Source organism: Electrophorus electricus, chromosome 11 (assembly GCF_041902795.1).
Source record: "Electrophorus electricus isolate QZ-2024a chromosome 11, ASM4190279v1, whole genome shotgun sequence".
Lineage (NCBI taxonomy): Eukaryota > Metazoa > Chordata > Actinopteri > Gymnotiformes > Gymnotidae > Electrophorus > Electrophorus electricus.
In genome coordinates, this window is record NC_137507.1 from 4,387,773 (window position 1) to 4,411,633 (window position 23,861).

The 23,861-nt window shown below is 44.8% G+C and overlaps 1 protein-coding gene across 7 annotated transcripts in view; it reads left to right on the plus strand.

The window, feature by feature from the left end:
- Window positions 1–21,139, plus strand: part of si:ch211-207d6.2 (sickle tail protein homolog) — a 48,633-nt gene extending 27,494 nt beyond the window's left edge. For 3 of the 7 annotated variants that reach the window (XM_081723027.1, XM_081723029.1, XM_081723030.1), the window contains 18 exons: window positions 541–718; window positions 1,808–2,006; window positions 3,447–3,540; window positions 7,127–7,902; window positions 8,484–8,588; window positions 8,898–8,941; window positions 9,224–9,372; window positions 10,060–10,235; window positions 11,924–12,048; window positions 12,379–12,526; window positions 12,810–13,227; window positions 13,447–13,651; window positions 14,291–14,520; window positions 14,894–15,046; window positions 15,828–15,947; window positions 16,728–16,790; window positions 16,877–18,559; window positions 19,046–21,139. In XM_081723027.1, coding sequence (XP_081579153.1) covers window positions 541–718; window positions 1,808–2,006; window positions 3,447–3,540; window positions 7,127–7,902; window positions 8,484–8,588; window positions 8,898–8,941; window positions 9,224–9,372; window positions 10,060–10,235; window positions 11,924–12,048; window positions 12,379–12,526; window positions 12,810–13,227; window positions 13,447–13,651; window positions 14,291–14,520; window positions 14,894–15,046; window positions 15,828–15,947; window positions 16,728–16,790; window positions 16,877–18,559; window positions 19,046–19,183 — 5,004 coding nt within the window. In that variant the 3' untranslated portion in view covers window positions 19,184–21,139. The remainder of the gene's footprint in view (window positions 1–540; window positions 719–1,807; window positions 2,007–3,446; window positions 3,541–7,126; window positions 7,903–8,483; window positions 8,589–8,897; window positions 8,942–9,223; window positions 9,373–10,059; window positions 10,236–11,923; window positions 12,049–12,378; window positions 12,527–12,809; window positions 13,228–13,446; window positions 13,652–14,290; window positions 14,521–14,893; window positions 15,047–15,827; window positions 15,948–16,727; window positions 16,791–16,876; window positions 18,560–19,045) is intronic. The other 4 variants (XM_027001245.3, XM_027001249.3, XM_081723028.1 and 1 more) reach the window with 4 other exon arrangements.
- Window positions 21,140–23,861: the final 2,722 nt, after the last annotated feature.

Genomic DNA, 23,861 nt, shown 5'->3' on the forward strand with positions numbered 1-23,861 from the left:
GACAGATTGGCATGACATGGTCCCAGTAGACATTTGGACCATCATGAAATCTGCTTTTGCACCTAGGCAGAAATAGAAAAGGAGGGAAAACACCTTAGATTTCATCTACATGGACAGAATTTTGTCTTTTTAACATATAATAACAAACCTTTTCACAAAACTTCATGTGTTATAGACTACATTTCAGTCTTCACAGGGCACCACATTTTATCAATGGAAAGTCTTTTGTGTAATGTGACTGTGTGTGTGTGTGTGTGTGTGTGTGGAGATGTTATGTTCTCTACCCTTTCTCTTATAGTTTATAGTTTTATAAATCTCAGAGTGGCTATTTTGGGAAAACATTGAGTTGCCTGTAATGTATCTCACAGCCTTCTCATCAGTCCTTTGCTTACTGGACTTAAAATGGTTGTTTTGCGTTTAACCCATCCAAAATCCTGTCCTCTACTCTTAGTAAGCAGTCTTATCCAGGCCTGTTCTCACAAAAATGCAAACCACAAAACCTGTGCTCAGGCTGTTTGTGTTCGTGGTCATGTGTTCCAGATCAGTGGAAACCCCCAGCACTTTGGGGGGAAGCAGGGTGACCAGCAGTCACTAGCCTCGCTGGAGTCTTTGCAGGCCATGTCGGAAGAAGTTCCCAGCACCTTTACTCGAGGCAGCCGCACCCGGGCAAGCCTCCCTGTGGTCAAGTCCAGCAACCAGACCAAGGACAGGTCCTTAGGTATATACAAAATGTTTCAACAGAACAGTATTTTGGATGAACAATCTGGTTTCTTCCCTTCATCAGAAACTTTTTAAGACCAGAAGAGACCCGAGGTAGTGTGTAATATATCCCAACAAATAAGCTCATGTTTCAGAGCAAGACAATTATTTGGAGCCTTCCATGTTAAATGATCTGTGTTATTTTAGCAATCTTCAAGCTGCTGCCCAGTATACAAATGCCACATATGTTACTCATTTTAGGTAGAGGCATGGCATTGCTGCAATTGTACTTTAAAAAAATCTGAGATTTGAGATTTATCAGCATGCGAGCTGTGAGTTGCTCCATCAGTGTGTTTCTGCTGAAGTTCCTCTAACGGCCTGGCAGCATTACAGCAGTTGTTTTCATACATGCGCGCACACACACACACACACACACACACACACATAAACACACAAACGTACATACACACACTCACATCCCACACTGTCCACTTAGTTTATATTGCAGCAAGTAAAATCTTGGTTTAAGCCAATAAATACAGATGGTAAACCCCAAGCTTAGCCCTTGCTAAATCTCAGACTAAAAAAAAGGAACACAAATATTACTCGCTCTCAATTTAATTTTTTGCTTGCTCTGGTCTCCTTATCCACAACGTTGTGCATTCCATAAGCCTCTGTCTCTGAGCCTCAGCTTGTAGCTCTTACTGTGGAGCTGTATGTCAAAAGCATTTTTCTCTCAATATTTTATCTGTTTGGTAGTTTATGAACTTTTCTTTTGAAATACAACATGAAGTAGATCTGAAACATGCTTCAGGTCGCACCATAAAATTTGAAGCCACTCTAAGCAGTTTTTCACACACAAAAATGCTATATAGTCGTTCAGTACATGTGACTCAACCTTTGCTTTGAGGTTCCATTCCTTTTTATGTGTTGACAGGGGTTTATCCTTCTTCAGTGTTTCTCATTCAGCTCATGAGGGGCTTGGCAACTGGTCACTGCATTGGCAAAGAACTGTCGAACGCTGCACTCATCCAGGGCTAGAGTATGACTCTCTGTCATACAAATAAGAACATGCCAGGAGGATAATAACGAAGTCCTGTCTCTCCAGGCGTCCTGTACCTGCAGTATGGAGAAGAGACCAGGCAGGCCCTCATGCCCAATGAGGTGACGAGTGCAGACACGGTGAGAGCGCTGTTTGTCAGCGCCTTCCCCCAGCAGCTGACCCTGAAGATGCTAGAGTCACCAAACGTGGCCATCTACATCAAGGACCATGTACGCAACGTCTACTATGAGCTCACCGACATCCGGTGGGTGTGCCGCCCCACTCGTTTCGTTTTGCGTCAGTTAGAGGTAGAGATTAGCCTTGGTTTCCAGACAGCATGGTCTGATAATGTTAGCCCATCTTACTAGTCTCATGGAGCCAAACACTGTCTCGTAATGAGAGTACATGTCTGCAGACAGTGTTTAAAAAATTAGTTAATGGATTTCCTATAGTCACTGCAGTTTTAACATCCACAGTATAATCAATAACGCAAGCAAACCTTGCTTAATAGTTAGGTATTTTTAATAGTGTCTTCAGAATGTTTCAGGTGTTTAATCGAGTTTCACTGGAGGTGTGTTTGTTACACAAAATCAATTAAAACCACTTCAAATACTTTGTTTCAATCCCTCATGCTGCTTTATGAGTCACTGGATTGGGTTAGAAATTTTAAACTCCGTTCCTTCCCACCCTAATAAGCCTTATTTCCCCACTCGCATTTAAGACCAATTACAGTTGTGACCAGGGTGAGTTCACACCTGGCTGTGTGAGACCACCTTGCAACTGGGAAGGAAGAGCACATGCAATGCAAATAAACACAAATAAATACTTTTACTTTATACAAGTCAATTATATGACCACAAAAATTTCACAAGGCAGAACTTGCTGGTGCTAATCAAGCCTAATTTCACATGGTGCTACACTCCCAATCAGACAACTTTCTCTCAGTACAAAAATGGAAGTGTCTTAGCATTCGCATATGCTGACTTTTCTCCATTATTGTAGACAGAGTTTGTAGCAGTTGGTTAGTATGGAACAGTAAACACCAGGGTACTAATTTGTCACAGTTTCACCAAATAAAGTAGCTAGCTGCAGCCCATTACTTTCATTATTAATTAGTACCAGTAGCATGTCGTGTTAATGCCAAAATGTTGATGTAAGAGTGGTGGTGTTGGGAGGTGCCTGTTCTGTGACTGTAGAGGGCTGGGTCCCCACCCACCGCTCCTGCACCTCTCATACACAAGTCAACAGGAAAGGGAGGGTGACCCATCACGGCAACATGCGTGCGTGCGAGTGTGTACACGTGTGTGTGTGTGTGTGTGTGTGTGTGTGTGTGTGTGTGTGTTATTGTGCACATGAGCTGGGCTTGGCTTGTTATCAGCTTAGAGAGCCGTGGGGAACAGACCTGTGTCAACACGTTCCTGACCCATCTGTCAAAACAAATCACTTTTAATTTTTTATTTATTTTTGTTCAACAGCCATTTTAACATTAATGTCAGTTTTACACCCCAAGCTTCATTTACAGATTCACAGCAAGATCCCTATGCTATAAAAAGGTTTATAAGTAGTAAGTTCCTCAATTGTTTAAATAACTTTACTATTAATAGTTAGATCATTTGATCCTGTCAATAAGCCACTGTATACGAGTTGCCCCACTCTGTGTTGACCTAATGCACATGCTGACCCAAGGCCTCTGTCATGTTTACAGAAACATCACGGCACACTCCTGTCTGAAGGTCTACCACAAGGACCCCGCCCAGGCCTTCAATCACAGCCCCCTAAACAGCAACGGAGACGCCAGGGTGAGTTGGGATGCTCCCTCTTTTGCCTTTGGTGTTTATAGCCCATTACTGCAGGTTGAACCTGAGAGTCTCACTGTAGAAGCCTGCACAGGTGTGTTTTAGTCCAAACACCAGCATGGACTGAGCATGCTGGTAATGTTCTGCGTGCGTGCGTGCGTGTGCGCGTGCATGTGTGGTTTGTGGACCTTCCTTTGTTTTTGTCAGCATGAGTGTGCATATATAGCTACTCTTGTTGGTTGGGTTTACAACTCAGATAATAATACTGTTCATCCTTATTTAAATATGACAAGATATTTTTTATATATATATATATATATATATATATATATATATATATATATATATATATATATATATATATACAGAGAGAGAGAGAGAGAGAGAGAGAGAGTGCAAGAACTTGTTTGTAATGTAGGTTCAACTCCTAATGCAGGCTGAAATCAGTAGTTCAGACATCAGCATTGTTTTGACTCCATTAAATTCCTATTAGCAACTGGAGTGAAGCAGTAGCCATAATTGTAACCAGACTGACTGTGCTTTGTGTTCTAATGAAACCCATGTGTGAAGCCTTCTCAGCAAACCCATGTGTAAAGCCTCCTCATGTTCCATTAATGCATGCTGGCCGTGGATTCACCATGGAGTCACTCCACTTCCGAAATTGCAGGTGCCATTTACAAAAGATGCCAGTGCATATCTTTTGAAGCCATGTCGTCATCACAAATTGGAGTTAATAACAGTGAGTGGCTGTCTGTCCCATTGGATATATAAGCACCTGGGAGAGCAGCAGGTATCTGTTTTGGATGTGATGTGTGTCCAGGGCGCGGTGATGTTTGTTCTCTCTCAGCTGCGTGGCTGGCCCAGAGAGCCAGGGGGGATCCAGCCTCAGGCTGGAGCCTTGCATGGGGCTTGCATATGTCTGTGAAGGGCAGGGCAGGAACTGGGCCTGCCAACTGGAGCAGACCGTGTGCTGGGAGCATGTAACATGCTTATACTTGGTCACCTCAACTGATAAAGAGAGCACAGACTCAGGACTGCTACATTCTGATGCTCCCAATCCCACCATTAAAGGTGTGCGCTGCCCAAGAAAGCCAACCTTCATACTCGTGCCTCTGTTTAACATTATCTTCTTATTTAACGCTACCTGGCTCTCATCATCTCATTTAACACATTGTTTACACAATAATGCAAACATTATTAAACACCCTAGGATAATGGTGAGAAATGGATCAACTAGATTTCAGAACTTTTGCCATTGCTGTTGACTGGGGTGCGAGTCCCAAGTTCTGCTGTGGTGGACAGTGCTATACTTGGCAGTTCTAGAGCTATAGAACCTTAATTTCCCGATTCGGGGGAAAATAGCAAGAAATATTTGAAATGGTGTAGTCCAGATGAGCAGGTTGCTCTGCAATATGGCTGGGCTTGAATGAGGTTTTGACTTGCGCATGGTCTCCAGAGACTGGAGCTGGTGTGGTTTGATGTTATCAGTGAGGGCCAGGCCGCAGTCCTCTTGCAAAGCTCTGGATAACAGCACTGGCAACAGACATGAGATGATGCTGAGGTGCTTTGATCTTCAAATTGCTTTCTCCAGGAACTCTTGTCTCCTCCACGTGTTTCCAATTCTGCTGCTCACAAACAGCAACCTGTATTTTCTACTGTATTTTCTGTGGTTTGTTTTTTTAAACTGTTCAAAGGCGCCGCCGGAGAGTGTAAATGCCTGAGCCGCGTTACGGAAGCTTAGAGAGCAGCGTGACATGTTGTCACCACCCGTAGTGGCCTTGCGCCGTTCCTGTAGCAAGGTGTCATAAGCTATTTACATGCTTGAAGTAAGAGTGAAATCAGTGCCCTGATAGGGACATGAAAACAAGCGTATTTGTCAATCACTATGTGAAGCGTGTGCCAACAAGCTTGCTAATGTAATGCACCTGTTTGCTTGGCTACAGAACCACCCACTGCGTATTGCATTTGTGTTTTGTGGTCTTTTCACACTTTATCTGTGGGTTAAAGAGTTTAATGGGCCATTACAACAGTCAGATTATTGGCAGTAATGTTCACAGGAGCTTTAGTCCTCGTCCAGAATGCTGGGGAGTTAATCGCTTCACTACTGTTCATGCACACGGTGTATAAACCCACGTCTAAATGCCGCGGTCTCGCCTTTAAATGAGGCTTTATACGCCCTTAGGAAGGGGACATCTATTTTGCACTGGAGTTTAAACAAGTGTGTAACTACACCTGTTGAAACACGCCTCCCCTACCAAGAGGGATGGGTAATTATGCTAAAGGAGTCTTGTCTACCCAAACTCACCTCCCACCCCCCTCCCAATCTTCAGAAAGCAGATTAAAGGTATACTCCATCCAGAAACGTGAACAATATATAAGCACCAGCGTTAGCTTGCTTCCATGATTTAATTTGCATAATGCTAACTTCCCTGTGCTAGTTATAGGACTTTAAAGCAATTAAACTGTTTTAATTATTTGAATCCATTTGTTTTCCTTTCATTTATTAATTCCTAACAGGAGAATAAACATTAGCGTTGCAAAGATCAAGCATCCAATAAACTAATTTTGCTGGCTTTATCAAGGAAATACTCCCAAAATAGTGAAACCTCTTCACAAGAATTCTGTTAAGACAGAAAAAAAAGGATGGCGCTGTTCTCATTTTCTCATCAAGAAAAACAAAACGAAATGAACACTCCCTATTGAAATAAATAACTAGCTCTGAATGCAGGAAACAGAAGCTTCTGTCTCTGTTGGTGTTATTAAGGCTCTAAATAATGACAGTGTAAGAGTGGAACAAAGGGCTGAAAGTGGCGCAGCTGGCACCGGCGGCAGCCCTGCCCGGACCTGCCTGCACGGAGTGATGTGCGCTCCAGCACGCAGGAGCAGGGCAGAGCATCGGAGAGCGCCCGCAGGTGAATCGGCTCTCAATCTGTCACCACCTTTGCCATTAGCAAAACAGAAGGAAGACCCCTCGGTCAAAACCTGACACTCTAGACTCCCTAATGTTGACAGCCATATCAAAGCTGTTACAAGAAGCATGAAAAAATATTGTAGCAGTTACCTGTAAGCAGTGACATATTACTGACATGGCTAAGCTGCTACATTTTATGACTCAAATCATGAATATTTATAGTATTAATAATGCTGCAACAAAAGAGGCTTTCAAACTATGGTGGCTATGCTACAAGGCTGCATATGCAGATTTCCCAATGCAAAATCAACACCTTCTGCTTTCATCCAAGTCCAGCTGGACAGACTGTAGAGTTCATTCATAGCTGTGAATTAGGCTGTGAGGAGTGGCCCCGGAACTGTCCTGGACTCTGCCTAGACCTCTCAGACACTGCCTACTTAAATCATTACCTTGCCCCAAAATGCTCATTTTAGGCTAAAAAGAAAAACTATATCCTTTTTAAAGTTAAATCACAAAACTGAAATAATGCTGTTACAGGGCTGACACTAATTTCTAAACACCTAAATGTCTCTAAAAGAACCAATGTTAAATATCTAAATTGCTTTTAAAAAATAGGCAAGTATCAAAATTTTGTTGATTTTTGAGAAACATAATTAAAGGTTCACTGTCTTTTTACAGCTCTCCCGTTATAGCGGTAGACAGCAGGCTGGCGGACAGAGTATGCTCCACACACTGCCTCCACCCCACAGTCCCATCCACACTGTCCAGGGCTCCATGTCTCCCCCGAGTGGACGCTCTATGCCTCCATCACCCTCTCGGTTCCCATACGGCATGGCAATGCCTGCCAGTGCCACCTTGCCCCGCGACCGCCTGTCTAGTGTGCCCATCACCCGCTCTGCTCCGCCATGCTCCAGCGCCATCCTGGAACGACGTGACGTGAAGCCCGATGAAGATGTGAGCGGCAGGGGCGCACCACTGTACGCTGACCCCTACACACTGCCTGAGGCTCGGCTGAGTGTGGCATCCTCTCATGGCACCCAAATCGGCGACATGCTCGACGGGCAGGTGTTCCTCCAGCGCCGCTCACAGGCCAAGTCCGTTGGTTCGTACGCTGAGGTCGCTGACCCCCAACACTCCCTCTACAGGCAGAGGTCCCGCAAATACTCCGAGAGCCCGCACATGCCACTTGGCTCCAAAAGCCCGCCCTCTTCACCTCAGAGGGTTGGCGAGGTCCGAATGATTGACATCCACCCAGGGCAGAATGCCCACATGCTACTACAGGGAGCAGAGAGGACAGTGCATGCACGAAGATCCTTCCGGAAGGACAGCAATGGAACCATGGAGGCAGTGGCGAGGGTGAGGGGGACCGTAGCCTCCCCTGTGTTTGTTGATCTTCCCCATGGTCATGGAGACAGGCCGTTTCAAGGGCCAATATCAACAGAAGGTCCTCAGAGGTGGGGCTGAAGTACATTTATATATTTACGCATTTGTTTGTTTGGTTGGTTGGTTGGTTGTTTCAAAACAGCAGTGTAAGGAACAGAGCTACTGTGTGTGCATTATTTTGCCTCTTCTTTTGGGCTTTCTCAGTGATTTAAAAGTGCTTAACCACATCCAGAGTCATTATCCAAATATGGCTTGGATAAAGCCGTTATGAACCATCACACACCTCTCACTGAGGCCCTAGCTCTAGTGGGGTGCAGGGATATTTACAATCATGTGGCAGATGGCTTCGTGCTAAAGCGTACCATCATCTTGCCTCTTCCTCCAGAGTGACGGAGGTAAGGCCGGTGTCATGGCAGCTCCGCAGAGCTGAGCTCAGCACTGCGATCCACTGCTGTTTTTGGCAGCCACATCATACTTAGTCATAAAGCCATACCTTCAAGAACAGTATACCACCCTACTATTGTAAGGTCATCTTAAATGACTATTATTGCTTTCGTCCCTCAAGCAAACTTGCCTATTTTTAGTGGCAGAAATTATGTAGCCCTAATCTCCGTGTACTGCCAAAATGAATCCTTTTGTCTCTTGTCTTTAGTGAGCGTATGAAGGCTATGGAGCAGCAGATAGCTAGTCTGACTGGTCTTCTTCAGCATGCACTTTTAAAAGGGACAAATACCAGTGGCATCAAAGAGAATGCCAGGTAAGCTTTAGCAGGGGGCCAATGTAGTATGCACTGTAAAACACAGATTAGAGTAGATCATCCAGATACCCAACTGTTTAGGTCTCAGAAAGAAAAGCCATGAGAGTTATTGCCAGCACTGAGCAAATAATACAGAGCTTATAAAATTGTTGGCAGTTGAGTAACACTGAATTATACAGCATGAATCGTGGATTTGTTCATTTTCCTAATACAAGCTTAAACATGTGAACTAAACTTCAGCCAATAACAAGCTGCGTGAACCTGTGTCAGGTGTGTATCTAACCAATGCTAAAATAACTCTGATTTCAGTGAAAAATCCTCTGAACCCCTGGCTCATGGCACAACCAGCGGTGGTTAGTATATCTTCCATTCAGACACCCAAGTAGGGAGTAATTAAGAAGAGCATTAATTAACTAACAATATAATTAATTAGAAGGCACTCAGAATGTTCCCTCAAGTATTTCTAATCAGCTTTAGATTTCAGAGTCATTCATTTGATGTGGTCATCAAATGTAAAGTGTCCCAACAAACAGGTTGTGCTTTTTCAGGTCTTACTGACTTAGGTCACAGTTCACGTAGTACTAGGCCAGATGGACAGCTCTGAGGCACTCTTTGACCGTTTGCTTGCTCTGCAGGAGTGTCCCCTATTGCTGGATCTAAGAGCCCCGTACTCCAGGCCTTGCCTCCTCAGGCCAGGGGCCTGGCCCTCGGCCCTCTCCTGGACACCTTCCAGAGGAACGTCTCCAGCCTTCGCATGCACCTGCATCAACTCAGACAGACACAGGCAAGCCACTCGCTGTTCAGACCTTCTCCCCGCCAGCTTAACACATCCGATTGGGAATCAGATGGTGGCTTTCATTTTACAACAAATATACCCACCAGACACTTTATTTGGAAAACCACTTCATAATAAACACCTGAAAGTGTACAGTTGTAGACTGTAGACCTTCTACTGCCACACTTTAGCCCTTGATCAGCAGTCAGTTTCTGACCACAGGATTACTGGTGGCTGGATATTTTTGGCTGGGGGCCTACTCTCAACCCAGCTATAACAGCAAAACATGGAGAAACCTGTTTGAGCATGGTAACAAATGGGCTGCATTCTGAAACTTTACACACGAACCTATAAGATAGGTGTACTTGGTACAAGGTAGTGAGTAACAATTAAGTGGGTGGGGAGTGTGAGAGCTGGTGCAAGGTCAACACTGTAGAACAAGCATTAGAATACTCAAGAGAAGAAAAAGGACAAAATAAACAGGCAGGTCAGAATGGGTGTGCTTGTTCTAGCTAATCAAGGTCTTCCAGAATATGTGCAACAGCCAAGAGCATTACATTGTAATAGAAAGTTAACTCTGACGGAAGGCATCCAGAAAGCGAGTTCTGAAAACCCTGGATTATCCCCTTTTTCCCCCTTTGTGTACAGTAAGAAACACGTGCTGTGTATCAGACATATTTGATCTGCTGTCCTCAGGTGCAAAACCAGGAGGTTGTGAGGGTGATGCTGCAGCAGGCCGAAGAGGAGCTGACGGACAGGGTGTGTGAGCAGCTCCGGCTTCTGGATGACCCCATGCAGAAGCAGAGGAAGCAGGTGGAGCAGGAAAGGCACAGATACGTGTCCATGGAGGAGAACCTGCTGCTCCAGCTGGGGTAAAGCAGCCCACAGCAGAGCGACCGCTAGCTCAGGGCTTCCCCAGCCAGTCCTGCAGGGCTCCTAGAGTGGGCATGGCTTGATACTATCAACATTCTGGAAACCTGTGCTGACTGGGTGTCCCTCAGGGCTGGATTGGGGATGTTCAGATGAGCTGACTACCACTGACGCCTTGGGTACCAAAAGATGTTTAGTTTCTGTATGCTATGGACACACAGAGCTGTTGAGATTAGGTTACCTTGCTGGAGACAGCTGTATAAGAATGCCTCTGATGTGGAAAAGAAAATTATTGACTGCAAAAAAAGGGGCCAAACTTAATCTCAAATCAAAGCTCCATCTCTGGTGTGCAGGCATTATAATGACAGCCCTGTGCCTGCAGTGGAGCAATGTACTGTATACAATCCTAGGTCATATAAAAAAAAAAAAAATCAAGTTAGCTGGCTGTCCCTAATCCTCGACTTCATTTGGATTGGAAAGAACTACTGAATCAGGTTTTTCTGTTCTCCATGAATTACCCATCAAATAATCTCTTTATGACTTACTTCAATAATGTAGTAGTTTTAAATAACAATTTTGTAAAAACAAATGAATGTTTAGTCATTAATAAAATACCAAGTTGCTAGTAGGTATGAAGAACTCCTGTTCCAGTATTCACAACACACAGGGCCGATTGTGCAACTAAGCTATGTGTGTTTGAAAATCAAATAAGAAGGATTTGTTGTTCTGCCTGGGAGTGCCCTGTGGACATCCCTCAGGCCTCTAGATCCCAAGCTAAATCAGGTGCAACAAGTATCGTTTTCTCTCTCACAAGAACACACACACACGCACACTACTGAGACATGAACTCAGTGTATGCACAGGCAAGCAGCTTCTTGCAGTGCTTGCTTGTGTGCAAGCTCTTAGCCTGCATTCATATGCAGGTCGGGCCCATTAGCCAGAGCTCTGGCCTTTACCCGTCTACCGTTACAGCAGGAAATGAGCAGCCTGTGCGGAGCCGTGTGGAGGTCATGTTTCTGGGAAGGCATTTCAGTGAGGGTTGGCTTCTCTTCCAGTCGTTCGCCCTCCTAAGTTCACCCCACACCCTGAGTGTCTCTCTCTCTCTCTCTCTCTCTCTCTCTCTCTCTCTCTCTCTCTCTCTCTCTCTCTCTCTCTCTCTCTCTCTCTCTCTCTGGAGACCATCAACAAACATTCACTGAGCGTGTCAAACAGGTTTCAGCTCAGAGCATTTCAATATCCGCAGCTTGGCCAGTCTCTACGCACTAAGTCTCGGCTTACTGAAAAGCCTGTGCAGAAGGTGATATTTCGGCAGCGCAGGCTAAGTTGAACTTTTCACATATGCTCAGCATAGTCTGCAGTCCATCCCCAGCCTGAGAGCTACACTGCCTCAAAAAGTATTGCAATGGTGGGTGAAGTCACTCCATGATGCATGCAGCTTTTTACTGAGGTTATTTTCCCCGTCCTTGTGCGATGAAGGCCTCTTACCCTGTGGGTGTGAGTGGATTTGTGTCTGACTGCCTTGGTAAGCAAAGCCATGAGGAAGAAGTCGGCCCCCAAAATCTTGGGTTTGCAGTCGGTCTCTGTTCTTAGTGGTCTGTTTGGCAAAATGTGCCAGGTCAGAAAATGAATTCACACAGAGGTCGATCAGAAGCTAGAATTAAGCCCTGCCCACTCTATTGTGATGTCACAGGGAGTTGGAGAATCATGTGGAGAGACTGAAGAAGGACTCAGCTCAGCAACCAATCACCTTGCGGGATGTGGAGGAGGGGGCAGTCAATCTGCGGACAGTGGGAGAGTGCCTTGCTGCACTGAAGGGTGAGCTACATCTTTTGTAGAGAGCATGATTAATCTAAACCTTAAATCAGAGTGGTCATCTGAAGTCTGTACTTCAGGAATTACTTCAAAAAAGTTGGGGATTAAAGTTAGTTGGTTAGTTAGGTGTTTAATTAATCATTGTAGCTTGCATCTAATGATAATGATAACTTTTGTACACAAGTACCAGATGCAAAACAAAGTAAATGCAAATTCATATTTTCCTGTCTGGACTTCCCTCACAATAGAAATTGTAGATTTGAAGATAGGAGAGCTTAAACAAGCCTGTGCAGTCAGCTTGAATGTGGCCATGTGTGTGTGTGCACTGCTCAGGGGAGTTCCCAGCCCTGCAGCTGAAGATGCGCTCCGTGTTGCGGGTGGAGGTGGAGGCTGTGCGCTTCCTCAAGGAGGAGCCTCACAAGATGGACAGCATGCTGAAGAGGGTCAAAGGCCTGACTGAGACCCTGAGTGACCTCCAGAGGTAGAGCACTGTGAATGTACACTACCACAAACACTGCACGCAATTACTGAAAAAGAGCCACCCGTGTTTCATGGTACATCTCATTGCCAGTGCTATTGGAGGTACTCCAGGCACTTACCAATCTCCAGGTACCTACATGATTCAAAAAGATTTAAAAGTACATAATAGCTCTGAGGTGTTTACATTTGCTGAAGCTGTGAGTATTATGTTAAAACTGTTCTTTCAGAAGTTATAAGTAAAGTGACTATGTGCAGCTCACAGCAGGACCCTGTGTGATGTGCAGTTGTGCTACAGAAAGCCATGCCCTCGTTGACCCGGTTGCCCCCGTGAGCCTTACGACAACCAAGGAGTCGGACTCCCCAGACACCAGCCGGAGTTCACCCGGCCCCCAACCCCTCTCACCCGCCCGCTCCGAGCTCACGCCCTCCTCACCTGTGGTCGTGCATCAGGCCTGCAGTTCCCCCGTCAACCTGCAGCCTTGCCAACACTCTGTCAGCCTGAGCCACCAGCCGAGCCCCCCACTCACACCCGTGTCGGGCAGGGACTCACCCACCGTGGCCAAGGTGAGCCCCAGGAGCAGGGAGGACAGCACCGCTCTACAAAAGAAAGAGGCCTCTGCAGGCCAGGAGAGGCCAATGGACTGCAGCTCTGTCACGTCATGCCCACCACAGCATGAGGAGACTGGCACAGGCAAAGATAAAGTAAGTCACAGTGAGATACGGCCTCTACCATCTACCCCTACCATGACAGTCTACCATCAGGTCCTAGGTTCTCAGGCAACAAGATTGCTAACTTTAGTTATTTACATTTAGATTTTACCTTCTTCTATAAACCTTTTCTGCTTCCCTCTGTTCAACCGTCTGACTGAGCAACTCCTTGCATAGAGCAACAGCTTGAACATGTTATCTGTGGGGCTGCAGTTGCAGGTGGCAGAGAAGGAGCAGGCAGAGCAGATGGAGGAGGCTGTAGGGACAGAGATGGAGAGGAAGCTACGCCAGGCCCAGGACAGTCTGATGGAGTCCATACCTAACCTGGAGGTGACCCAGGAGGAGAGCAGTTCTCCAAGCCCAGCCACCTGCCTTCCTGACAAGGCGGACTCCTCTTGTCCTCCGCCTCCACTCCCAGGTACATCCACCCATGGGACACACCTACTGCTAAACTAATGTTGCTTGAGTTTTTCTTTCTGTTCAGATTATCTTTTGGGTTTTTTTCTTTTTGGTTTGTTTTAGTTTTGCATGGTGGTTTTGTTCGTCTTACGCATTTACTACAACCTATGAAAAAGTCAGTATTAAAGGAATTTTTCAGCATTTTTCAAACTTATGTGAGACTTGAATCCTAAGAGAAGCTGATCTTTTTTGCCCATAAGTTTCCATTATGAATAGAGGAAAATACATCAACATTCAAAATTATTATCAGCCATGTACTACAGATACAGTCAGTACAGATGAAGTTGAAAAATTCTGGAATATTCCTTTAAGGGAAAATAATTCACCATTTTACAATGAGGCCTGGATTACAGGAAACATTTTTAGTTATCGCAAGAATCAATTTGACCATTAGAGATATAGAGTTGACCATAAAGTTCGTTTTCAATTTCTAAGTTGTCATACCTTTGCTAAGACTCTCAACAGTCTGGCACATCCCCTGAGTACTGGCCACTTCCAGACCGTGTATTCATGTCTTATATTCCATAACAGCTTCCTGACAGCTTTTACATGCACTCATACACACGCCTTATTTGTTTCTGTTTGTGACTTCAAACAGAGGCCGCCACACTAGCAGAACCAGCAGACAAACCAGTCAAGATTAGTGTAGAGGGAGGACAAAAACCAGCTATAGAGAAGCCTCTGCGAGTGAAGCCCAGCCCAGAGACAGCCAGCAAGTCCCCGCCTCCACCCCCACCACGCAGGTTCCACCCTCCTGCCACCGGGCTCACAACCGGACGTTCCGGGGAGGTCATCTACACCACTCACAAGGAATCTATCTTCGTTCAGGTACACACTGCGTGCTTGTGAGTGTGTCTGTGCGCGCGCATGTGTGTGTGGGTTTGCATGTGTTTGAGTTTGTGCAGACCTAGTTGAGCAGCATTCCCAGACACCTTTCTCTTGTTGTTATTCAACATTTCTCTTCTGGAATAACATATTATCAATACAATGAACAAGCTCAGTAATGGAACGTGTCAGTACTGAATACGCAAGGGTGTGTCTCTGCGCTCCTTTTGTTCATGAACTGTACTAATGAATTCTGTCCCCGTACATAAAAAGTGTGATGACAAATACTGTCCCATATATGGGATTCTAGCTGCCTGTTTCTGAAGGGGTTCGTAGTGGTGGGTGAGGGGCAGTTATGCTTGGCTGGTTCTTTTAGCAGCAGGACGGTGAGGAGGCAACTCCCCAAGCCAAACTGCAACGGGTTCCCCCAGAGGTCAAACCCAAACCCCACATCTCTACCCCCATTCACGCTTCTGCTGCTCATGATGAGGGGGAAGGTGACAAAGATAAGATCGTAGCGGAGCTGCAGGTGAGTAAACCCCAGCCGTCTGCTGTGCAAAGCACATGTGCATGCATGAGTGCTTTGACCCCCACACACATGCACAGACACAGACTCACCCCCACACACATGCACAGACACACACAAACACACACACACACACACACACACACGAAGACTTTCACCTGGTGAGATAAAACGTTCAGAATGTACCTAAATGGAGGGTGAAGTTTATATATATAAACAAGTTAATAAACACTCCTGCAGCAAAAACACAAGTATAGAACAACAGTTGAGTCAAAGGTGTTTTGGAACAATCACACTCATTCTACGTCAGTATCAGTCACACCCTTTCTGACACTTAAACACAAACACTGCTGGGGACATCTGCCACTCAGTTTTTGCAGTATTTTGGGTTGGTCTGCCCTCTAGAGGTGACAAAAAGCAGTTCTGACCATATCAACTTCTGACCATATCTCTGTCTCACGAGAACTGATTTTCTTTGTCATTTGTGGTGAACCATTTAGTAATTGCATAGCTCTTTTGTTGTTCTGTTTTTGTTCTTGGACATCCAAGGTTTTATTCCAGCTCAGAGGTAGCATATCTAGTTTAATGGCTAGTCTGTTGGAAGAGGATGCTTAATTAGCTGAGGCAGTTAGTGTTGGAAACAAAATTCCACTTCGGCTCATTTTTCAGTTCAGAGTAATCATCTCTCAGAATGTGGACTCCTCATCTGATAGGTTTGCAAAAATGAGATTCTGCTTCTGACCCAAACGTGTTTACGGTCTCATCCACACGCACTCCAATCCAGGTGTTTGAGAAGTCCCCTGTTAAAAATGTAGAGCCCAGATATGTTGTTGATCTGACCACCCATGAGCTCCCGGATAAAGATCTGGAGGCAACCTTCTCCCTCTCCTCATACGACCCAAAGGTAACAGGCGCGCAGTGCCGCCACCTGGCCTCTCGGTGCCATAACGCACGCGTCCCTTTAACCACTGTTACTAACGCTCAGCCTCTGTTTGACTTCAAGCATGCTTGAGTGACTGCAATGCCCCACCAAGAGCCAAGTGTGTAACCCTGCTCTCACCCTCACAGACCTGCGGCTAGGCAGGGTAACATGGGCGGAGCCTAGACGGATAAGTTACGGAGAGAAGGAGTCATGTTGATGACCGATTAGATCAAGGATGACTTCAGTCTGCTGTGTTTTAGACAGTTTTGCAAGGTTTTTAAACAGCATAAATATGGGAATATCAGTTTTGAGCTTGCTGATGATGCTGAATGTATGTAGAATTGTTGTTGCTTCAAGTCTTGCTGTCTTGTTCTGTTCATAGGTTTTTATCTGTAACACATACCTAATACATCCTCCGGGAATGCTGGATGCAATTCACTCTTTTTGCTAACATCTTTCAGCTAGGACTTATTATATTGTCTGCTGGAAAATATTTGTTAACCCCTAAATTCAAATACTTTCATGTCTTCTCTTCAGTCCATTTTTACTGCTGACCTTTTTGCATGAGACTTGCCAAAGCTTAAAATTTGGGATTTACTGTTTTATGAGATGCATGCCTTGTGACATTGGTTTTTAAACCTGTTAATTAAAGAAATACCCAGAGGAAACAACTCTAGATGGGGTAATCTATCTGTTTTAAACTCCGACATCTGCGCTGATTGAGACATTGCCCATATTCATTCTTTCCCTCAAAAACATTAGAACATAGCTCAACACAGCAATGATGGACAACAATCTCCAAAGACTGCAAAGTCTGGCTCTGGGGTAAAACATTTTTATCTATATTTACCCATTTTTGATCTATTTAGGTTGACTTGTATGTAATTAAAGCAAATCTTTCTCCTTACCAGGTGATATATTACATCACTGGCAAATCAAGGCCACCCAGTGACAACGCCCCTAGTGGACCCGGAGAGCAAAATCAATCCAGTGAAGGAATCATTTCTTCCTTGAAGGTGGCAGTTCTGAATCCTTCTGACCCTTCCCCATGGCCAAACATACTAACATCACATGACCTAACTTTAGATTCCTCCAAACAAGAGAAGGAGAACCAGAAAGAGACATCCGATACAGAGCAGATGTCTGCATGTTTTGTTGAGGCTCTGAAGGACAGCTGCAAAGCTGAGGATGACACACACGTTTTGGCTCCAAAAGAAGAGCTACCTGAGGCTGTCACAGATAGGCTAGAGGAGCAAGTGTCAAGCCATGCTTCTGAACTCCCGATTACTGTTACTGAGGAACCTGTGAAAACCTGTGTTGTGGGGGAGGATCAGACCGACTCTCAAGTGCTGCCTGGACCCCCGGCACTGTCATTGGAGAATGGGTTGCAGGAGGTGGTGTGGAGCTCATCCAGGGAGCAGGACAGGCACACAGAGCAGGACAGGCGCACGGAGCAGGACAACTTGATCCCTGACGTTCCCAGAGAGACAGATTCGCCAGACAGATTCGCCTTTGTGATCACCAAAACAAAAGTGCAGGCTCTGTCCACCGGAGAGTATCGGCAACTGGTGAGCTCCAAAGGCCAAGACGTGGAGACAGTTCAAGTTGGAGCAGACACAACTGACTCCGCCCCTGAGGACAGTGGGTCCGGCAAGAAACCTGTCATCATCGTGTTCGACGAGCCCATGGACATCCAGCAGGCCTACAAGCGCCTCTCCACCATCTTCGAGTGTGAAGAGGAGCTGGACAGGATGCTATCAAAAGAGCGCATTGACGAGGAGGTCGAGGATGCTGAGGAAGAGGATGCACGCTCGCAAATGACTAGGGAGATTATGCCTATTGCTGAGGTGGCAGGTCAACTCAGGCCTGAGAGAAACCCAGATGCCAATGGGAATGTTAATCATCTCCCAGTGCCTGGTGAACAGAATAAGAACACAGAGGACTCTACCCCACAGTTGGAGGATGGGTCCAAAGTGGAGCCCAATGACACGAAGCAAGAAGGTAAAAAGAAATTTAAGTTCCCGTTTCCCAAGAAGCAGCTGGCGGCCATTGGACAAGCCCTCCGCACCGGGACAAAAGCGGGCAAAAAGACACTGCAGGTGGTTGTTTATGAGGACGAGGAGGAGGACGATGGCACACTGAAAAAAGCGAAAGAAGCCAAGAGGTTTGAGATCACATCAACGACAGACTCAGCCGGCGCCGCCCCTTCTGCCAACACCGCCCCTGCTGCTGACACTCCTTCTGCTGACGCTATGTCACAAAATCACACCGTCAGCTCACAGTCCCCGACAAGGAGCACTAACGAGATATGCAAAAGCACATACAAAACTCTGGACAGCCTCGAGGAGACCATTAAACAGCTAGAAACCACCATCAGTAACATGGAGCCTGGGCTGTCTCCCGAAACGTCCCGCAAAGATCCGAAGAGCAAGAGGACGGCAGTGCAAACGGCAGAGGGCAAGGGCAGCCCCTCGAAGAGGCCGGCCCCCCTGGGGCCAAAGCCCCAGAAGCCCCCGCAGAGGAAGAACTCCAAAGCCCTGAGTGTGCCTCACCCCCCTACCCCTAACTCCCCCGGCTCTGCTGACCCTAAACAGGTCTCTACCTCCCGTGCTTCTCCCCTCCCACCAGTGGTTGGGGCTTGGCTCTGAGGGTTCGTCGTTCTATACACGGCCTTTAATCACTCGTGAGCGCATCATAGGTGTCTGCTGGGGAAACTGCAGCAGGGCGCTCTCTGCTTTCCATCCTGTTCGCGAGTTTCGGTTGCTGTGATTTGCAGAGTCGGGTGTCTCTCGACATGGTCGCGGTCCTTGTCTTTCCACTTCGCTTTTGCTGTGTGAATTCTGGGTGTGATGCAGTGATGGTGTTATCTATCCAAATGGCTGCCTTTGATCTGTGTGTAACGACTTGATTGTGCATGCCATGTGGGTGGGACAATGTTGGTTTCCTGAAGCATGCTCCCTGTCTGTTGCTCCAATTCTCTCTGAATCACAAATCTACATGTCGTTCTCACACTATCACAGTTCTGTCACTCACCTCCAGCTCACCTTTGACTCTTGTGAATTTTCCTTCTTTTTTTCCAGAACATCGCAAGTTCCCCTTCCTCGAGTCGAATCACCTCGCCCAAAGCTCGCCCCCAAGCCGGGAGCGTGGAAAAAGCTGGAAAACCCCCAAAGCTCCAGGACTCCCAGAGGCAGTATCGACAGGTAGTTTTACTGTAGGGCCTCTTTTGGGCCTCTTTTTTGAGGGACATCCCGTCTCATGGCCCGCAGGTGCACAACTGTCCCAGGGTTTAGGCTGTGAAGTTGGGAGTACTTTGTACTTTGGTGCTTTGGACCTGTGTGGAACTGCTGTGACAGCCTGTCATCCTCCATATCTCTGGCTACATCTCACCTAAAGCTGGCACCACCCAACTCCTACCCCATGTACCATCTAACTGGGACACCATCAAAATGAGCACACCCACATTCACGTTAAAGGGCACTGATCTTTGTAAACTAGAGGGGGTAGTTGTGGAGGCTTACAGGCCCACACACTAAAATGTGCTAGTTTGGAGGTATAATGCCAACTTTGTACTTCCGTGCTAGGCAAAAGTTTTGTTTTTTTTCCCTTTGCCATTGTTAAGTGTTGTTTTTATACATGTCTAGCCCAAATATGCAATCCTGTTTTATATTACATCTTAATTTCTCAAGTATTTCTCTGGGTGTATTACTATATAACTATTTATATAGATTATACATATTTACAGATTAAAGTAGTTGTGTTTCCAACCTCATTCCACATTGCATCTTGCCGCGTCTTTGTCTGCAGGCTAACGGGCACGCTATGGCAGCTCACGGGGTTAGTAAACATGATTTCCTTGCTTTACCTGCTTCGAAGATCTCAACCTTTCATCCTAGCCCTAGGAAAAGCAGCCCTGTGTTGAACACGTCTAAGCCTGCTAAGCGCCCTTCTTGCTCTGCCCTGTTCCTGAGCTGCAGCCATGCCTCTTCCTCCTAAATCCCTGCACGAGTCCCTGGCCCATCGTGCTGTGTCAAAGGTTGCGGCCCTTCCTTCCAAGCTCACTGCCATCCCAGCCAGTCCGGTTCTTCCTCCTGCCCCTTATCTCTGCCTTCATCTCATTTGTCTCCTTCCTCAGCGTGTCCCTCGCCGTCCTCCTCTTCCCTGTCCCTGCGTTCAAACCCCCACCCCCCACCCCCCCAGCAGCCTACCCACCGTCCCACCAGCGCGGGCCGGAAGCAACGTGGCATGAGCCTTCCATCCCCCTCTCGCTCTCCATCTCTGAGTACAGTGTGTCGGGGCTGTGGTCTCTCCATCTGTGTCACATTTATGCACACACAAATACCGCTGCCACGCAGTAGTTTGGATTGAATTGCTTAAAGCTTAATCACAAGGTGTAATTCTATACCTTGACTAAGTCTAGTGGTAGATATGGTGCTTCTGAATAGTTTTGATTTAAGGTGAGTCTAAATTTATAGTACTGGATCTATATTTCTTAGTGGTATGAAAGTTATATCATTTAAAAACATTGACTGTATACATGTGTACAAAATATATATTTTGACAATGGAAAATATATGAATATAGTATATTTTTCATGTTTTGTTTTCATTTGCCAAGTAGATATCAACCATAGAAATTACTTAAAATACATGAACTGCTTGTTTATAAAGAAGTTAACAGCGCTTAATCTGGTTAGATTTGTCTGGTTTTTGTACACTGCCAAGTACACAGTACACAGCTTTAACTGACAACGCATACACACAGGTTGCCCTGAGCAATGTTTCACTATAATACCAAAGTGATTTTGTTCATTGAAAACTATACTTAACAGAAACAATTCTATGGAGGGAGTGTGTGATGTTTGATCAACATAATGATAAGGTGTCTCCAATAGCTGTTGTGTTGAAACATTGTCTGTGATAGCTTGTCAAAATCCCTAAAACTGTTTGTGTAAGAAGAGTTACATGTTTGAAAGAAAACGTGTTTTGATTCACCTGGCCAAAGTTTACACCTATGCATGCCAATTAGATGTCTCATCATAAATAGAAATATTGTTTGCACAAGTAAATCATGTACATTTGTGTCTGTTTTTGTACAACTGTATGACATGTATAAAAGCTGTGGAGGAAAGCTTATGGAAGGTGTGTGTGGAATAAAGGGCTGTCTGCTAAGGACTTTTGATCTGGGAAGTGGCATTTTTTGCATTTATATTGCAAAACATCTTTTGAAACACTTGATGTAGGAGACGAAAAGGCTTAATTAATAAATTCCTCAGAGGAATGAGCACAAGTCCACTGTGTCTCAGAGAACCTTCCAGAACATTATATCAATCGTGAACAAACTGATGTATGAGAACAAATATTCCCTGCCAAGTCTGGTACCGCTCCAGTAAATAACTATTAAGGCAAGCGAGATTCTAAAACGGTACAACAGAGGGCAGCACCAGACTACAAGACTTGCGGTGAATACTTGAGCAGATGAAGGTATTCACCCCCAGACTGAATAGTAAAAATCCACCTTCATAGGTAAACTAGATTTAATAAAATATGATGCAGTCTGTATATCTGGGATTTTTACCCAAATGAATATTTTGCGCTTCTAATTTTCTGAACTCTGAATTTGAATGAAGTAAGAGTAACATTCCAAAGGTGTAGTATACTAATATTACATCCAAATGGCATGTAGGTACTATTGGGATCACAACATGGCAGTTTGACCTTTCTTTTATCTTCATAAATTTGACAAACTATATATTATGGGAGCAGCTCTTGGTTTAACGCATGGCTTAGGAAAAACTGGGATATTGTGACAATTTCAGTGAGTGTGTGAACAGCTGCCACATGGCCCACTGTTAGTTTAACATACAAAACCTTCCTCACACAGCTTTAAGATACTGTGACAAATTCACATATTTAACCCTGGGAAAGCATCAAAGCGCTATCCCCCCATTGCTGCCATATGCCAGAGGCTTGCTAAGAGCCCCATTACCCCTTTCAGACATTTTAACTAACAATTCAGAGCAACTTTATTGAGATATCAGAAATACACTGCAGTCGGTGTCTTCTGATAAGTGTCTTAAGCAAAAGTCTTTAAAAATGGGTTTAGGAAAGCCGTTTAACAAATATGCCTATGCCCGTTAGCAGTCCCTTCATCTTAGGAGACACAAAAGCAATTATCATCTGATTGATGTAAGAGTCATATACCTTTTAAATGTATGTGGACAGCAAAATTCCTTTGAGAGAAATGATTGGCACATCTATTAATTTGGATTTTTCATTTTCCCATGTTAGCTTTTACTTTTTTTCCTTTGACAAGCTCAATTTAGTTTTACATAATTTATTTAATTGGTCATATGTGCATACTTTATCATTGGTCTAAATGTTCTGAAGATATAAATTACATGAAGAAACTGTGTTTGAGTGCCATTTAGATACACGGCATTACAAAACAATGTTAGTCACTGTTATTTGGCTAAATAAAAAGTCAGATTCTGATTTTGAAGATTGTTTCCCAATATATGTTAATTTACTGGATACGTCCACGTACTTGTCAAAGCTGGCAGTTATCTATCACAGTTATTAAGTGTTTTTGACTGTCTCATGGTCTTTATGAAATAAGACAGAACAACTCAGCTCTGTCCATACAAAGCACTGCTATGACATTATCAGTTTTGTCTTCCTGACATTACTAATTAGCTGGCTCTTTAATGAAAGCTAATTAGCTCATATGCAAATTTAAGAATCAGTGAATCCCAAAGCATTTTTCTAATTAGCATGTAATTTGTATATTATAATACATTTACCACTAAGAACAGTCCAATGCTGCAATGCTACAGCGAGGAGGAGGGGGAAACGCGGTAATTAAAATATATACCCTTTTAGTGTTTAAGCTTAATTATGGTGTCTCCTGATGTTTTATTGCAGAAGACCATCAACAGCACAAATCTTTGAGGACATCCACAAACCAACAAGGAACTTATGCATGTTAATCAAAGATCTAGTTCATAATTTGCATTTTTAATTGCAATTAAGCTGTGTCAATTAGGTGACTGTCAAGCAACGGAAAACCCTTTCTTCCATGTTTCCAAAACATCAAAACAAAAGCAACAAATATGAATATCTCTGCCTCATAAATATGCATATCTCTGCAGTCTTAAATATAAATACCTACACTGTAAATTGTAATTATATATATATATAATTTTTTATTATGTGCAAAATGAATTTTGCTGTAGGATCCATTGGAACTTGAATGTCATTTCCAAATCCCTGACAGAAAAGGCAGTGCTATTTTTTAATTACTGCTACTGCTACTACTACTTCACAAGAATCAAACTATCCAAGAAAACAACTGGACAGACATCATGCCCCAACAAAGGAGAGCTTGCACATCTCTCAAAAGGACATTATGTATATGTTCAGAGGGCGCGCTCTTAATGCCCCCGTTAAGACGATCTCTTACCCAATAGGATTTCTAGACCATGACCTTGGCTGGGCAAGTTTTAATTTCTCTGTTTTTGGAGGGCACTAACAGGGGCTCATCCCCACACCCCAGTACAGGGGCATGGGGAGCACCCCAGGCTAACTGGCTGACAGCACGCAATTGCATTCTACCGGTAAGTACCCGTAACACTTCATTAACAATTAATTGAATTCTGTCTATCAGGAATAACACTTTTAAAGAGAAGTCTCCCCCCCCCCCACTCTACAGCAATCATCAACAGAAGCCCCATCAAGGCAAGGAGATGGAGATGATCAAAAGCCAGTCGCAAAAATGTAGCCTGCAGAAATTAGCCCTGACTGTGTGCCTAAAAGACTGTTGGACATAATCTAGCCTACATAAATATGTTTATGTAATAGTGGAGGATGTTTTCACTGCAGAAGAAACATGCAAATA